The following is an 18,569-nucleotide window of genomic DNA, read 5'->3' as shown; positions in this document are numbered from 1 at the left end:
TCTATGTCAGCAAAGTATAGATGCAACTTATGCAAACGGATTAAGTGTTTACATACATTGTTATGATAGGATAATAACTTGATAATATGTTACTCATTCTAACTTCTAAAAAAATATAGCTTCATACAAGTATTTAACATATATGATCAGTGCTTTACATATTCAGTTATTCTACACAATCAGTCACTCAGCCTTCTCCTAGTGTTGCTCCTGTAGGCATACTCATCTTACACAGACATATCACTGTATTTTTAACACACGCTGGCATGTTTGCTGCAAACACTACATACATTTTGTGAAGAGAAAATTAACTGCTTTACACTTAGAAAATACTTCACACTGAGAGAATAGAAATCTTCTTCATTAGCCATTTAGCAATGAAACTAGAGTCACTGGGCAGACAGAAGCCCTGCCCATCAGGCAAATCCACGTCTGTTCAGAAGTGAATTTGACACGTGAATGAAGTGGATATGACGCGCGACTGAAGCGGGGTTTGACCCGCGACTGAAGCGAGTAAACTCAAATGTTCCGCGTCTGGTGTGAATGCAGCATTAGTCAAACTTTTTAAAAAATTACAAAGTCTGAGATCTCCGAAGTCTTTTGGCAAAGCAGTTTACTGTTACAGCATCAGTAACAACAGAGACAGGTCATTCGAATGTCTGCCGAACATAGGCTTGCACACAGTTTAAATAAATTTCTGTGTCTTAATACTCCAACCAAATTTACACATTACACAGCTCCATCAACTTCTCCGCTAATGGGATCTTAAATCTCTCAAGTGCCCCCCACCAATAAAGTCTCATGGTCTTTCAGGGGTCTTACCCATATCCATTTAAGGTCTTTCCTTCCTGTTTCAAAAGTGATGACTCAAAAACAATGCTCAACAATATATCTTGTTCACTGTCCACTGAGCTGTCAACTGTAAGTTCAGCTGAAGTTCACGGGTACTCATATTTTTTTAGAAGTCATAACAAATGAGTGTGGGCGCACGTGGAGGTGTGCCTTATCATGAGTTACAGAACAGAACGCAGGTGTCCTTATGGCCTTGCTTCCATAAATCTACTCTCCTTGTGACATTAATGCTGCTCTTCTAATTTATCTTCTCGTCTCTGACTGCATTTACACAGAATGACTTGTTTTATTTACCAAAGCACACATACCTGATAATAATGCCACATGTATGGGTAAAAATACAATAGGTAATAATAATAATGCTGAAATCACTCAAATCAGCATATAAATGAGAGCAATACATTCATCAGAAATTTATCAAGACACAATAAATTCCCCAACAAGAGCTCCTCTCTCCGATATGCCTCATTCACACTAGCAGCGACTTTGTAGCTGCATGTCGCTCATAGTGTGAATGAAGCTTTAAACAGCAGTTGGGAAATCTTTGAAATCCCAAACATTTTTGTTGTTGTATCATTTCATAATTATTTTGCTAATAATTTTACCCTCAAGTGTATGTTGGCCAATTTCCCCAGATTTGTAATGGAAAGCATTGTAGTAAAAAAAAAATAGATTTAAGTTTTCAGAAAAATGTAGTGTTTGATATATTGTTTGAAAGTTAAGAAATTGAAGGGATAGTTAATTTTAAGAATATTTATTTTTACTCAACCTGTTGTTTTCCAATGCTTTCTTTTTGCCTTAATTACTACTATTTTTTATTTGTATCACATTATTATACAGTAAAAAGAGGGTGACATCCTAACATTTTGGCCAAATCATATAGTCATATAAAATCTAATTAAAAAAAGAAAATAAATTATTATTCTCCGCCCAAATGGTGCATCTCTTATGCCAGAATTTAAAGGGTATAAAACAAATTTGTGCGCATTCACATTATTCTGTATGCCGATCATCTGCATGGTATTGTCCCATTCAGGAGGGTGTGATCTCTTTGCGTACGGACCGCAGCACCCCACAGCTTTACCCCTGCAGTACACCCAGTTCAGAAGACCAGTGCAGCCCGCCTGAACCCCCAGCTCTGACCCCAGACCCCCACAACGCTCTCATGACCTCTCTTGTGCCCCCAGCTGCTGTACAACTCATGCCTCCAGGTATGACAGGAGTATAATGTGAACTCAGGAAAAAAATATAATTTCATTCTATCATCTAATTTAAAAAAAAGCAATCCAATATAGAATTTTCATGGCATTTTATATTCAGCGGGAAAAATAAGTATTGAACATGTCTGGGAATATTATTTTTAAAGGAGCTGGTGACATGAAGTCAACAGCACCTTTAGAAAAAGATTTCTGAGAAAAATGGTGATATATACTGAATACTGAAGCACTTCTTGTTATCCCTATTTGTACATTGCTTTAGATAAAAAGCTAAATGACATAATGTAAATGATTCACCATCCACTTTTATGACTGTCCCTGTAGCCCCTCCCACTATTCTTCAGGATGGGGCGGTTTCTCTTCAGCAAGTTCCGCCTCCAAGTGAAAGTGTTCCGTTCTACCCAGTGGCTCCAGGGCCGCCGCAGCCAAACTTTGTGGCTCCGTACCAACCTGAAATGCAAGAGCAGTACATGCCAATGCCACCCCAAATACCCCAACATATGCCCCCGCAAATGCCGACATACAACCCTGCAGAAATGCCTCCACAGATGCCACAAGGAATGCCTGGTCAGATGCCTCCACCGATGCACGGAGCCGAACGGGGCTCAGCTCCTTCCTCCCCTCAGCAGTTCCCCCAGCCGTCTCCAACGTTCGCTAACCCTCCTCCACCGGGGAAGGACTTCTATGATGAAATGGCACGTTTGGTGAGTTGGAAATGTTTAGAAAATTTGAATTCCTGTTGATTTTTTTACTCTATAATTTGCAACAGCTAACTGTGTTTTCATTTTTTACTTGTCGGTGTCCCAATTTATATTAACCCTTGTGTGCTTTAGGGGATGTTTTCATCCAGTCTGGCCTGATTTTTAGTCTTAATTTGCCCACAACTTTCTCTGTGTTTCAGCAAATTGAATGATTTTTGGTGACTAATTTTATTTTGACACGTTTTGGGGAAAATGCTTTGGAATATTAAAGAAAATTCAACAATACACTTTGGGATAATTGACTACCCTTTCGTTATGTTAGTGTCAGTTTTTGCCCCTTTGACTTCCATTATAATCACATTTTTGTATTGTAAAGCCATGACACCATATAATCATGCTTTGTTGATTGTTGGTGGTTTTCCCTGTTAGGATGAGGTAAAATGTTTAATTTTTACTGTTGATACATTACTGTTGTTTGTGTGTGTGTTTTTAAAGGGCCCAGGCAGAAGATCAAGAACAACTTCACAGTCATCAATGCATATGGTACTTTAACTGATTCTAATTCTTTGATTCAACACGGATGCTTTTAATGAATCAAAAGTGCCTGTAAATACATATATTATGTTACAAAATACTTGAAACTTTAATTTCATCCTAGAAACCTCTGAAAATTATCATGGTTTTTAATTTTAAAATTGTAATAATAAGTATTATCAATAATACATTCATTAATTTTCTTTCGGCTTAGTCCCTTATTTATCAGGGGGCACCACGGTAGAAAAAAACGCCAAATATTCCAGCATATGTTTTACGCACCGAATGCCCTTTCAACCGCAACCCAGTGCTGGGAAACACCCATACACACACGGCCAGTTTATTCAATTCACCTATGGCGCATGTCTTTGGAGGTAAACTGCAGCGCCCAGAAGAAACCCACACCAACACGGGGAGAACATGCAAACTAGCGACCTTCTTGCTGTGAGGCCACAGTGCTAACCACTGAGCCACCGTGCCGTCTATTATCAATAATAATAATAGTTTCAGTAATGTGGTCTTTTTTTCAGCAGTACATCAATATATTAGAAAGATTGCTGAAACATCATGTGACACTAAAAACTAAAGCGATGATGCTGAAAATCCAGCTTTACACTACAGGAACAAAATACATTTTAAATGTACGCAATGATTTTTAAGTAACAATATTTCATGGTATTACCATTTTTACTTTTTTGTTAGATGAATAAATGCAGTAGAGACTTCTTTTAGCAACATGGAATGTTAAAAAATAACATTTTGAAGATCATTTATAAAATTTCTTGTCCTGATTTATAGGCACCGGGTCGTCGATCTCGGACAACATCTGAATCGTCCAATCATTCTGGCCGGGAACGCAGCAGCTCATTTGCCAATCAGGGATCTCCACCCCCTCCACCAATCCCAGAGGCTCCACCACAGGATGTGCCAGAGAGAACCAAGAAAGACTCTCCTAAAAAAGTATGTACCTGCCTATAAACATATATTCACCCTTTAAACATGCATTTAGGAAATCTTTCATGATTGTAATGAGTGCTTCATAAAGCAGGGATCTGGTGGCGGCTTGCTGACCTGGCTGTTTCCAAAGCGGAAGAATGAAGCACATCTTCCAGACGACAAAAACAAATCTGTACGCATTTTCTGTTTGATATGTTTAAGCATAGTTTGTCTGAATATAACTGAATATAAGTGCTTATTTGTCAAAACCAATCACTCTATTTTTATTAATTTTCAGATATTATGTTTTCATGTTGTGTACAAATGCAAAAGAACATGATTTATGAAAATTACTTAAACTGAATTTTGTTTTAGTAATTTTTATAAGTATTGTTTATCCATTGATCATTAAAGAAAACAATTAAAATAAATACAGTGCTCAACATATTCAAGTACAGCCCATTTTGAAAATTAATATTTTGATTCATTTCTCAGTGGTGTATTTGAACAAAACAGATTTATAAAACAGATATATTTATTAAAATAATATTTAAGTCGCCGAACATCTTTAGAAATTAAAAGAAAATACATTTAAATTGATGTAAAATATCAGGAAAAAATTACAAACTACAAAATGACCTAATCAGGGATCAAAGAGGAAACACAAATTTCTCCATGACAGTAACAGAACAACATAACCCTTTGCCTTATCTTACAACATCCATATCAAAACTATATATAGAAGAGGGGGGTGGGGGTGTTGAGGCAATATTTAATTTTATTAATTAATTTTATTAAAATTAATCTTCAATTTCTATAGCAAAAAGACATTAGTTTGAATGGGAGTAATGTGCTCAATCCATTTGAACCAAAATTTAACAAATGTATTATTATGGTTATGCACACAGTATAAAATTTTCTCCATATTGAATATATTTTTCCAAAACATCAATCAAATCTTGCATTTGTGGTGGATTAGGTTTATACTAGAATCTAGTAATGGCTTTTTTACTTGAAGCAAGGACGACTCTATACATAATATATTTGTTTTTTTCCCCCAAGGAATCCATTGACAGCATACCCAAATAGAGTACCTCAAAAGTGAAGTATTTATCTTTTGGTATTGCCCAAAACTGCAGCAATTTTGGAATGATATCTATAAGGTACTTGGAGACATATTTTCTATTGATATTCCCTTTGATCCAACTGTGGCAGTCCTAGGTATGGCGCCTGAGAGCATGTGGGAAAGAAGAAGTCTTTATTTATTTCAAATACTGCTCTCTGCAGCACTAAAGTGTATTACGTATAACTGGCTCATATCAGACCCATCTATGTATGAACAATGAATAAATTTTTTTTTTAAATTTATAAAATGGAAAGAAAAACGTATTGCCTGAGACTCCATATGAATATATTTGAAGCAAGATGGAACCCAATTCTAACAATTATACATCACTAAACATACAACTCAGATTAAATAAAAAGCTACATTACATAGATCGCCCCCCCTTTATCTTTTATTTATAGTGTTCATTTTAATGTATTTTTATATATAATTTCAACACAATATATATTGTTTTAAAAAAAGAATGTGCAGATGTCCTTTTTTTCCCTTTCTCCCTAATCTTTTAAGTATCCATCTGTATCCTTACTGACTATTTTAATGTATCTCTGATTTTGTGTTGTGTTCTAATAATAAAAAAAAACTGTTAAAAAAAGTATTTAAGATATTTTTTAAATTGCTATGTTTACCTTTCTAAAAACTTATTAGGACATCCTCAAAATATGTGAAAATGGTTAGCTTCCTGAGATCCGCAATGCCTCCAACAATTTGAGTTCCCATAAAATGACATGCTCTCTCCAATACGGAGAACAGGAAGTTGCCCATTTTAATCTACTTATATTTACCCAATCCTCAGTTGAGAAGATAATACTACTTTCCTTCTCCCATCTTTCTACAAACTACAAAATTTCAACAATTTTATTAAATTTTTGCTTCTCGTGAATTTTCTTGCTCTTTTAATTTTTTATTTAAGATTTTTCCCCAGCATATGCATTTGGGTGCACTAATTTTAGAGCATTATCTTGAGTTATTTTGGTAGATAAGCTCTAGATTTGGCTTCAGTGCTGACTAATCTAATTTACATGCACAAATATAATACTGTATATAGAATTTCCTATAGAAAGTATTCATCTAAATGAGAGATTTGTAAAGGGGTGAACTCGTATATGTTGAGCACTGTATAGGTTTATGGAAATTTGCAAAAAGTTTGTTAATACTTCATATTGCAAATAGCCACAATATTTTGTTGAAAATATGAAGTATTAACAAACTTTTATTTTTGAATAATGGGGTGAAAAAACCTTTGGCTATATAAAAAAAATAAAGCAAAGATGAATTATGAATCTTATTTCTTTGATAGAAATGAATGCAAATTATGTCAATAATTTGCATACATTAAAATAATGCATAATACAAACAAATCTTAGTCATTTTTAATGTATTCAATCAACTGGGAAAGTGTGGTGTGAACTATTAGCTATTTTTTAACGCTGTTTATTTTTTTCAGATTGTGTGGGATGAAAAGAAGCAGAAATGGGTGAATCTGGATGAGCCAGAGGAAGAGGTAAAGTATGCAAATTTAAATAGTTCAGTCATTCATTTTCCTTCGGTTTAGTCCCTTTATTCATCTGGGGTTTCCACAGCGGAATCAATCGTCAACTTATCCAGCACATGTTTTAAACAGCAGAAGCCCTTCCAGCTGCAACCCAGTACTGGAAAACATCCATGCACACTCATTCACACACATACACTATGGCCAATTTAGTTTATTCAATTCACCTATAGCGCATGTGTTTGGACTGTGGGGGAAACCGGAGCACCCGGAGGAAACCCACACCAACACGGAGAGAACATGCAAACTCCACACAGAAATGCCAACTGACCCAGCCGGGAGTCAAACCAATGATCTTCTTGCTGTGAGGCGGCAGTCCTAATCACTGAATGAACTGTTGAATGTGTAATGGTGCTTGTGTGTGTGTTTCAGAGTAAACCTCCTCCTCCCCCACCCACCGGCTTCCCCAAAGCTCCAATGAGCGCTCCAGCTATGGTACCTCCAGGAGTGGCCGGCCCACCATCAGGGCCTCCTGTGAACATGTTCTCCAGAAGAGCAGGTGCCGTTACCAGGAATTATACCTCTTTTACCCTTCTAACCACTTATGGAAATCATATATATTTGATTATGATTACAAAAGAGAACCACTGGAATTCATTTAGTTCATCAGTAGTTTACACTCCACAGAAATATATGCATGTTTAGAGCAAGAATAATGTGGTGACGCATTATAAGACACTTCCGTGCTACTTATTAATATTAATCTATTAACTTTGTCACAATCCTAGGATTTGCACATTTGTCCATTCATTCACTAATTTTCCTTTGAGTTAGTCCCTTATTTATCAGCGGAATGAACCGCCAACTATTCCATCATATGTTTTACACAGCTGATGCCCTTCCAGCAGCAACCCAGCAGCAACCCAGTACTCACATTCACACACAGTCATACACTACTGCCAATTTAGTTTATTTAAGTCACCTATTGTGCATTTGTTTGGACCTGGAGCACCCGGAGGAAATCCACGCCAACATGGGGACAACATGCAAACTCCACGCAACAAAATGCTGACCCTCCCAGCCGGGACTTGAACCAGTGACCTTCTTGCTGTGAGGCGACAGTGCTAACCACTAAGCCATCGCGCTGCCTGCATTTAATATTACTTGCCTTTATTTATTACTAATTTAACTAGTCTGATGTGAGCTTGGGTTTGGCTCATAAAAAATGAAAGGAAATATGTGTAAAATAATAATCTGTGTGTGTTTCAGGCACGAGGAGTCGTTATGTGGATGTGCTGAATCCTGGTCGTGGAGGAGCTAAAGCAGTGGCTTCAGTGCCTCCTCCTGCTGATCTGTTCGCTCCTCTCGCACCCATGGCCATGCCAGCCAACCTCTTCACACCAGCTGCAGGTGTGTGTGTGTGTGTGTTTGTGTCTGTGAGTCTGGCACTGTGTGTGTCCTACTGTGCATGTCGCTGTCTGAATGCACATGGCTGTGTGTGTGTCACTGTGTGTGTATGCGCATCACTGTGTTTGTGTGTATGTATGCGAGTACATCAGTGTATGTTTGTGAGAAGTGTAACACTGTTCTTTCAGCCCCAGATGAGCAGCAGCCGATGGAGGGAAGTGTTCCAGACACCAGTGGAGAAAACACACTGCAGACAAGTGCCACAGTGCCACAGGTACACACACACCTGCCCTATAACCAGGGTGGGAATTACTAATTAACGATTGATCCCCCCTGAAGGACGTCAAAACAAGATGTATGGTGGGAGTCAGTCCTTTAATACTGAGAAATGTTTCACTCTGATCTGTGTTTTAAATAATAATGTTATTAATCAAAATAATTGATAAATATACATTTGACCACCCCTAAAACCATTGGGAAACATAATCACACCAATCAGTCTATTCTAGGAAAAACTCTGAAATTGGATGATCTAGAGCAGGGGTCACCAATCTCGGTCCTGGAGGTCCGGTGTCCTGCAGATTTTAGCTCCAACCCTAATCAAACACACCTGAACAAGCTAAGCAAGGTCTTACTGGGTATACTTGAAACACCCTAGCAGGTGTGTTGAGGCAAGTTAGAGCTAAACCCTGCAGGGACACCGGCCCTCCAGGACCAAGATTGGTGACCCTTGATCTAGAGCACAGGTAGACATCGTGTTCTCAAGACTTTGATTTCAAAATAGTTGTTGGTATCTACATTTAGCCTGAAACTAAAGTCAAATTAGATGCATAATAACGTTTGTAGTTTGACCTACAGTAGCATCTGAAATTGCTAATCAAAATACTGTAGCTCAGAATACACTAGGCCAGGGGTGGACAACCCTGTTCCTGGAGAGCCACTTTCCTGCAGATTTCAGTTGCAACCCATATCAAACACACCTGCCTGTAATTATCACGTGGTGTTCAGGTCCTAATTAATTGGTTCAGGTGTGTTTGATATGGGTAGCAACTGAAATCTGCAGGAAGGTGGCTCTCCAGGAACAGGGTTGGCCACCCCTGCACTAGGCATAAAAATTAGAGCTGAAGATATTTGCCAGAACCGACGGGACACTGGTTTAATTTCGAAAATTTTAGATGGGGTCGGACCGGGCTTGGCTTGCGCGGTAAATGAATAGTCATGTGATGCATTTTGATTAGCGCGAGAAAGTAATCAAATCATGTGTTACAACATTAAAATCCATCCCTGCAAAGGTAAAATAAATAATGACGGATTAGTTAAAAAGAGCTAATTTTGACTGCGGTCAGGCCAGCTGCCAGTCCAAAAAGAACGGTCATTCTATCCGAGGTATTTCAGCGGTCACTCATACACTGCGTGTTACAGTAGAGTGCTAAACAGCAATGTATGTACAGCAAGCTGACAGGGAAAATGACGAGGTCACTTGCTACACTGAAACTGCTGTCATGGAAAATTAAATGCATGTTCTTGACTGGTAGAGGATGAGCAAACAATCCTACCCAAAACTTGCAAAATTAGCCAGATCAGTACTATGCATCTCGGCCTGTAGCAGCAGCAGTGAAAGGGTTTTTGGTGCTGCTGGACGCACCATCCTGAGCGCAGGACTGCGCTAAAGCCATTCACAGTGGATTCAATAATGTTCCTTCACAAAAACACGTAGCCTAACCTTGATGAGTAAAGGGTTTTTAAATTATAAATAAATATTAATGAAACCATAAATGCATAATGTAGCCAGAGTAGACAGGCTAATGTTGGCAATATTTTTTAATATTCAGCTTCACCGTCGCCTTAAGGCCAGATTGTGAAGAGAAATTGCGAAACAAATCCTGCAGAGCCTTTATTCTAATTTCATTACTGCCACATACCCATCATAATTTATAATTTGTTTTAATTTAATTTGTTAAGAAAGACTTCTTTTGATTGGTGTGTTGGCCAATGTAAAGTCTATGTACCCAGGCCTATTTAGAGTGCTGAGATATTACTATGTTACAGAAGACTTATTTTATTTCTTTGTTCCAACTTCTAAGTGGTCTATAGCCTATGTTTGTTATGAATAAATTATGTTAAACATATAAAGGACTCATTCATGAAGAAAGGCAAATGAGCTGTGTGACTGTGCACATTTGAATAATGTCAGGCTATAAACGGGTTCGGGCTTTATAAACCTGTCAATTAAAATGTACCTGTCGGGCTCGATTCATTTTTACGGCCCGATTACAGCTCTACTAAAATTCCCTCAAAACGCTGGAAACTTAAATATGTTTTATTAATAAACTAGATGTCATTAAAAATAAATGCATAAATGACTGAAGCGTGTTCGTCTGTGTATAATTTGCACACTGCCTATAACCTAGTTTTACCTTATTTTCCTCTCACATATGTTGCATGCAGGAGTTTGTGTCTACTGCCTTGTTTATCATGCACTTTTTGACACTTTTAGTTAAATGTCTGAAGGGTAAAACGTTGCTTAAATATATATATATATATATATATATATATATATATATATATATATATATATATATATATATATATATATATATATATATATGAAGAATAATTAGGTTCAGAAGTTTTATTTAATAGATAATGAAAAGGTTATTGGCTATTTTGGCTGTGTGGATCCAGATACAGTAACGGCAGACAATAAATACTTCATGCGTGCTCTCATGGCTGCCAGCAAAAAAGTAATCATACGTAAATGGCTACAGCAAGAGCGACCAACCCTTAGGAATTGGGTAGACGCAACTATTGAGATCTATAAAATTGAAAAAATCACCTTTGTTGTCAATTTAAAGAAGGATATATTCCTGAGGAAATGGGTTGAATATATTTTAGTTAGAAGACCTGACTTTGTTGCTATAAATGAATAGAAGATGATGTTCTGACAGATAAATATATGCTAATGTATGTACATGTATATGGTTACACTTATTCATATTATAATGTGTCCCCATGTGTATAATGACGATGGCCATTTGAGATTACTCTTGAAGGAATTACTTACTATGTAGTAAATCCACCTGACAATAATGTACGTAACTTTTATACCACCTAAGTTCACATACTGAGATACCAATATACCTTGAAATGCTGTATAACTACTCAATTGAATGTTCAAAATAAACATAAAATAAAAAAATAAAAAAGAGAAGGTTATTAGCTGGTAAATAAAAAAAATATATATTTTTTTAAATGTCACTTTAGACAATTTTTTGGACAATTATTGGCATTTGATTATTTTATTTTAAGAGCATTTTGGCTTGTGAATATTCATTGCTTTATTCATGCCTCTATAAAGAGTATGTATCTTTCTATGTAGATGTTTAATCCGAATGCTGCTTTGCCTCCCGGCCCGGAGGGAACCCAGTCTGGAGAGGTCAGATTATCCTTTAATACTCCATTACTTCTTCCCTAAAGCCACTTCATCCAACCATGCCCTGCTCTTTCACCCATGAATGCAGATTAACACACTTATAACAGCACATATGCTCGTATTTAATACATCAGAAACACACACACACACACAATTAATCCTGCAAATGTAACTATATTCCTGATTAATTATTCATTATGATGAGTGTGAGTGTGCGCATGAGTGTGTCTCGAGAGCAAGAGCGCATGTTGAAGAAATACTTACTACTGAGGTGTTACAATGGAGACTTTTGAGTGTGATGAAATCATGATGATGTGTGATTTAACATGGCGCTGCATGGGATTAATTCGGGATTGTGGTGTTTTTTTGTTTGTTTGTTTCGTTTATTCCTGCTGCTCTAGCTGTCACGTTCTAGCTCAATGAGTTCTCTATCGCGAGAAGTGAGTCAGCATTTAAATCAGGTACTTTCAGCTGGTTTTTATCTGAAACACACACACATTTTCCAGACACTGCTTTAAAGTGCTGCGTAGTAAAACACGTGCACGCTTCTGATGTCACACACTTGTGGCCACACCTCCAGCACTGCCTGACTGACTACTTGGCCAGTAGGAAAGGCTCTTGGGTGTGCTGAAGTTTGAGGCCACACCCTCTTTTGGTCCATGCACATATTAACCAATCACATGCTGCATGCTAATCACGAATGTCAGTCTGTATGTTTGGGTAGAGATGTCATTCTCCTGTTCCAATGGTAACCGCTAATGTGTCCTCATAGGCTCCTGCTCAACAACCAGTGCAAGGAGCTCCGCCTGCAGGGGGTGTGACCTTTTATAACCCCTCCCAGTTTGCACAGGTAGGAAACACAAGGAGCATTTATGAAGAACAGAGAGCCATTACAGCTCAAAACGTTTGATGTATAAATGACAACACTGTAAAAATATACACAAAAACAGCTGAACTATTGGCTGAACATGTCATAGACAATCATATTTTTGTCATTTGAGATGCTGTTTTCAAATGTTAACTAGATTTATCAGGCCCCGAATCATAATTGGCGAAATGAAAGGTAAAAACTCTTAACCATTCATAAACACAGTCACTTGCTTCTTAATGGCGGTGGGTGAGGAGATTCACCCCAATATGTAAAGCACTTTGAGTATATAAAAAAGTGCTTTATAAATGTAAGGAATTTTTTTATTATTATTATTATTTTTTTTTACTAATGAATCAGTAGATTTAAACAAATCCTTTGAGTAAATAAATGATTCAGTGATTCACTCATTAACACAGGGACTTGCTGCCCCCTACTGGTAACGACAGGCCTTAACAAGTACAAGAAGACTCAACAAAATATGAATTTCTTGAAATATCTCCCAGAATTTTAAGATGTATTTTTTTAAATACAGCGTTTCCTCGCTACAACACAGTTAACTTTTCGCAGCCTCACAGTTTCACAGATTTTTTTTCGTGCAATTTGACATGCTTTTTTTCTACAGTGCATTGTATTCTGCATCATGAGTGGCTGTAGATGGGTGCGGGGAAGAAAACGAAAAATAACGGCCGTTAAATTATAGAAATTTACTGTAAAATAATGGACGTTAAAGTATAGAAATTTACTGTAAAATAATGGACGTTAAAATATAGAAATTTACTGTAAAATAATGGACGTTAAAATATAGAAATTTACTGTAAAATAATGGACGTTAAAGTATAGAAATTTACTGTAAAATAATGGACGTTAAAATATAGAAATTTACTGTAAAATAATGGACGTTAAAATATAGAAATTTACTGTAAAATAATGGACGTTAAAATATAGAAATTTACTGTAAAAAAATGGACGTTAAATTATAGAAATTTACTGTAAAATAATGGACGTTAAAATATAGAAATTTACTGTAAAATAATGGACGTTAAAGTATAGAAATTTACTGTAAAATAATGGACGTTAAAATATAGAAATTTACTGTAAAATAATGGACGTTAAAGTATAGAAATTTACTGTAAAATAATGGACGTTAAAGTATAGAAATTTACTGTAAAATAATGGACGTTAAAATATAGAAATTTACTGTAAAATAATGGACGTTAAAATATAGAAATTTACTGTAAAATAATGGATGTTAAAGTATAGAAATTTACTGTAAAATAATGGACGTTAAAGTATAGAAATTTACTGTAAAATAAGGGACGTTAAAATATAGAAATTTACTGTAAAAAATGGACGTTAAATTATAGAAATTTACTGTAAAATAATGGACGTTAAAGTATAGAAATTTACTGTAAAATAATGGACGTTAAAGTATAGAAATTTACTGTAAAATAATGGACGTTAAAATATAGAAATTTACTGTAAAATAATGGACGTTAAAGTATAGAAATTTACTGTAAAATAATGGACGTTAAAGTATAGAAATTTATTGTAAAATAATAGACGTTAAAATATAGAAATTTACTGTAAAATAATGGACGTTAAAATATAGAAATTTACTGTAAAATAATGGACGTTAAAGTATAGAAATTTACTGTAAAATAATGGACGTTTAATTATAGAAATTAACTTCAATTTTAATTTCTGGTAAATTTCTGTAATTCAACTTCTGTTATTTTACAGTAAATATCAGTAATTTAAAGGGCCATGAAACCCCCCTGTTTCAGCAGGGTTTTTTCACACCTCTACTTTGGAAAAAGTCAGAAAAGTGGGCGTGTCCAAGTTTGTTTAGGGGGGAGCTAAAGAGGGAGGGCCTGTAAAAATTGCATAAAAATGGGAGTGTCGGTTTGGGCACACGCTGATTTTCTCAGAGGCAACACACACATACACAGGGGAGAAAGTAAGTGACTGTGTTTACTTGGACATCAGTAATCAAATTATTTGACAAGTTATTAAATGGTGGACTTTAACTGCAGTTTGGCTCTTTTATTAAGGAATTTCATGCATACCCCTCGTGACAAATGAGATATTTGATTTGAGGAACTGCTCTAAGCATGTATTTTTCATGCAATGTTTGTTCGCACGGCGAATGAGAGAAAAAAAAAAAACTCTGCATTTCCCGGAAACTTAGATGCACACGGCAAGTAGCGTCAAAAAGCCGTGTATGTTATTCCTGTCACAAAATGCGGTGAAAATCCTACACGACGGCAAGTTTGATTGTGGTGCTAACATGTTTACACTCGGTGTAATAGTTAGTTCGATACAAACTAACTTTGCCATCTGAAAAAACAAACAAAGAGCACTGGTCGCTTACTTACCAAATCTGTAGAGACAGGACAATCACCACCAGCTAGAGCCTCATCTTTATTATAAGGAGACGAGCAGCAAATACGGATCTCACCATTTCCAGATGAGAAAAGCTCTCGGCTTAAAAAATGTTCTTAAAGCGTATCGTTATTGAGCATCGCGTGCACTTTAATCCACACGTGAGTCCAGCTGCGCTCTCATAGAGAGAAAATGAAAACGAAACTTTCACTGCAGCAAATTATAAAAGCAACACTGCACGCTTGTTTTGGCAACACAACAAGGCGTCTCTCTGCCATCTGAACACTGCAACCTGTAAAAACAATCTTGCAAGGTATCATGCATATTAATGAAGTTGCTTCAACTTAGAGCGCACTGATTGGTTTGAACCAAGTCATGAATGAATGCAGCACACTCAGAGACGTAATAAGGTACAGACGTCCAGTCTTCACACTAGAATACATGCTAAGATCTCATGGCCGTGACGCAGCATAAAAAATTAGTTTCAAACCGGAAGAACGAATTTGCCCGATATAACGCAAAAACAACCAATTTTCACTTTTTAGTAAAACATATGTGTCCTAATAGTGTTTTTAGCAGCGTGGGACACAAATACGTCTGTCAACAGCTCAAAAAATGTGTTTTGGTGTTTCGTGACCCTTTAACGGTTTATTTTTGGCACCCTTGCTGTAAAATGATGGATTTTTTTTTTTACAGTGTCCATCAAAAAGTGTGACCATGCAACAAGCTAATCCATCAAAAAAATCTCCCTAAAATGAAGGATTCAAACCTCATAATTAAATAGAAAATGAGCCGAATAACTGCAAAAAGATCCACTTTTTAAGAAAAAAATAATAATAATCACCCGTTTCACCAGGGGTCCGTTCTTCGTACGTGGATTACTCAGTTAGCTGGATTTGGATGTTGACGATTTGACACGATCCAGGATCGTTTCGTTCTTCAAAGCTGATCCGAGAGTTGTTGTCATGGCAACAGTTCTGCTAGGTCAAACCTGATCGGGAGCAGGTTCAATTCATATAAACAGGATTAGATCGGCTCAGTTCAAGCAAAGATAATACAGAAAGTATGTTCCGAATTCTGATATTTTCTTACAGTTGTAGTTATATACACTTGGGAAAATGGTACATATTTTTTAACTATATATATAAAGTTATAGTCATTAATAAAATAAATAAAGTTATACATATTAATAAAACTTATGCAATCTGCACCCTCGAAATGAAAGTACAAAGACTGCCATCTGGTGCAAAGAGAAAACTTATTGATATGAACTTTTTAGATCGCTTTAGTACAAATTGTGTATAATAGAAATGCACAATATGTGACTTTTTTTAAAGCAATAATACATTTATGCAGTCATAAACATGTTTTGATAGTTAATATGCCAGTGATTTGATGCTTCACAAAAGTTGCAGACACCTTTACCAATATGAAAATGCTTTTGTAAACAACCAGTTATTCTTTACACCGATTAAAAAACGGCTACTATAATAAAGAAAATCTTTTCTAAATGTAGAACTAAATACATTGATTTGCATTGAAATACATGATGAATACTCTTGTCTTGACAAATGAAAGTGTAAAGCCTGCAGCTCACAACAAATGTGTAAAGTTATTGCGCGTCATATTTAACAAACCGTCGACTGCTAATTTGATGTCATTTTGCTCACATGGATAATTGAATATTAATCAGATGATGTCATTACGCTGCTGTGCCGTCAGCCAATCGTTGCATTGCTGATCATGATTTCGAGGATCGATAGATCTGTCCTTCATAACACACGCAGCGATCTCAGATCAGTTCATCCAGACATTCTAATCTGATTCGCGAACTCGTTTGAAGAACCAAATTAGCGAGAGATAAATTATCAAGATTAAAAGATCCAGGATCTGCCAAATAATCTTAGATCATTTAAGCGAGGTACGAAGAACGGACCCCAGGCTGGCTACAGGTTTTGCATGAGAACCTCATTAAGTAAACGTGCATATATTATCACAGGATGAAATTAACATATATAAATGTGTTTCTCTCTCTAATCTCCAGTCTGTTCCCACAAACCGTACTCGCCCTGGGCGCCTGGGACAGAGAGGATACCCAACACCGAAGTAACAGTACCGCTGTAGTTCTAGATCAGACTGTGGTTCTAGATCATGAAGTTCGGACTCCTGGAAGCGCTGGCATGTGGCCATCCAAACCCTTCAAATAACACTGTCATAATCGATGTTTGCAATTGGACGAGACTCTGTTTCTCCATACGGCCTGTGTGTTGTGTGTACGGACCGGGCGGCGCTTCCTCAACATGAGCAGTGTGAATTAAAAGTGCAATATTGCGATTTTTAGCCCTGTGTAGATTGATTTCGCTAGTGTAGTCTGCTCATTTCAGCAGGATGTCTGCAAGTGTGTATGAGCGCATGTGCGTTTGGAGGAAACGTGGCCGTGTCCTGCTAACGGAAAGCATGAGTTTGAGGGCGGACAGGCCTGTTATCATGGGAACAGTGCAGCGTACCAGAATGTTTTAGATATTTATTAAGCTTCCTGTCAGAATGAAGCGGCCCGTCATGAGTACGAGTTTAGTGTCTTTTTACCATCTCCTGGTCAAATCCTGTAATTTCGCCAGTAGCTACAGAATCATACGTTTCTATGATTTACCAAAATCCTGTGATCATTTGTGTGTATTGCTCATAAAATATCATTATTATTTTCCCTGGCTTCTCATCGCGCACTCTGATTGGTCGTCGTGTCTCTTAATCACACGCCGTTATTTCCTTTGCTTTTTGCCATGCTGGACAGCGGAGGTTTTTTGTAATTCCAAAGGTCAGCTCTGTTTGAAGGAAGCTTGGACTTTTCCAATGTGTTTAGAAATTGACTGTACAATTCTTGATAAAAGTGATAATAAAGATATTTTTGAGCTCTTTAAGGCTTTGGAAAGTGTTATTTCTTTATTTATTTTTCCACTTTTTTAATCCCCACCCCCTCTTCAATATTCTGTTTTAGTTGGAAATGTATGGGATCAAATCACCAGCTGAAGTATTGCGGTCACAGATAGAAAAGTAATGAGCGCAAATCAGAAAATTGACAAATCGATTGTAAAATTAAAACATCCAAAAGTACAAACTGAATTTTCTATAGACCATTTCAATGCGGTGGTGTTATTCACCTTATTCTCAGCTGTCGAGTGGGCGCTGCCATTTGAATCTTTTTGTCTTGCGACTTCCGGTCACATTCACTTTCATTCATTTTTTGACGTTAAAAACTGCTCGTTACGCTGCTTGATGTTGCAATTTAATATTTTCTTATTATATTATGCTACTTGGTCTGTGTAGTCATGCAAACATTTGTTTGTTGAGCGAGTAGTTTGACCGTTTTTGCCGTTTATTATTCCTAGTCATTTCTCCCATAGGCGACTAAATCGGAAGTTCTAAGACAATCGCGAAAACAGGCGCACTTCCGCATTTTAGAATAAGGTCAATTGGCCTGTGAACATTTCCTGCTTATCATAACTGTAACAAAAGATGCTTCAATCATAATGTAACAATAAAACAGCTGTCATAACATTATTTATCAATAGGGTATTTTCGGAAACTACATTAGGAACAGTGTTATTGCTTACATCCCTTAAC

At 36.7% G+C, this 18,569-nt stretch overlaps 1 protein-coding gene across 6 annotated transcripts in view; it reads left to right on the top strand.

Annotated features, from left to right (window-relative positions):
* Nucleotides 1-17,866, top strand: part of sec16a (SEC16 homolog A, endoplasmic reticulum export factor) — a 50,887-nt gene extending 33,021 nt beyond the window's left edge. Inside the window, exons 19-31 of one of the 6 annotated variants that reach the window (XM_073935727.1) lie at nucleotides 1,889-2,063; nucleotides 2,394-2,773; nucleotides 3,266-3,313; nucleotides 4,103-4,264; nucleotides 4,353-4,433; nucleotides 6,811-6,867; nucleotides 7,288-7,414; nucleotides 8,125-8,265; nucleotides 8,451-8,536; nucleotides 11,642-11,698; nucleotides 12,097-12,135; nucleotides 12,468-12,545; nucleotides 16,993-17,866. In XM_073935727.1, the coding sequence (XP_073791828.1) occupies nucleotides 1,889-2,063; nucleotides 2,394-2,773; nucleotides 3,266-3,313; nucleotides 4,103-4,264; nucleotides 4,353-4,433; nucleotides 6,811-6,867; nucleotides 7,288-7,414; nucleotides 8,125-8,265; nucleotides 8,451-8,536; nucleotides 11,642-11,698; nucleotides 12,097-12,135; nucleotides 12,468-12,545; nucleotides 16,993-17,058 (1,497 nt within the window). In that variant the 3' untranslated portion in view covers nucleotides 17,059-17,866. Of the gene's footprint in view, nucleotides 1-1,888; nucleotides 2,064-2,393; nucleotides 2,774-3,265; nucleotides 3,314-4,102; nucleotides 4,265-4,349; nucleotides 4,434-6,810; nucleotides 6,868-7,287; nucleotides 7,415-8,124; nucleotides 8,266-8,450; nucleotides 8,537-11,641; nucleotides 11,699-12,096; nucleotides 12,157-12,467; nucleotides 12,546-16,992 lie in introns of all 6 variants that reach the window. The other 5 variants (XM_009292712.4, XM_073935726.1, XM_009292711.4 and 2 more) reach the window with 5 other exon arrangements.
* Nucleotides 17,867-18,569: the final 703 nt, after the last annotated feature.

This window comes from Danio rerio, chromosome 21, assembly GCF_049306965.1.
Source record: "Danio rerio strain Tuebingen ecotype United States chromosome 21, GRCz12tu, whole genome shotgun sequence".
NCBI lineage: Eukaryota > Metazoa > Chordata > Actinopteri > Cypriniformes > Danionidae > Danio > Danio rerio.
This window is presented reverse-complemented; position numbering and strand designations above follow the sequence as displayed.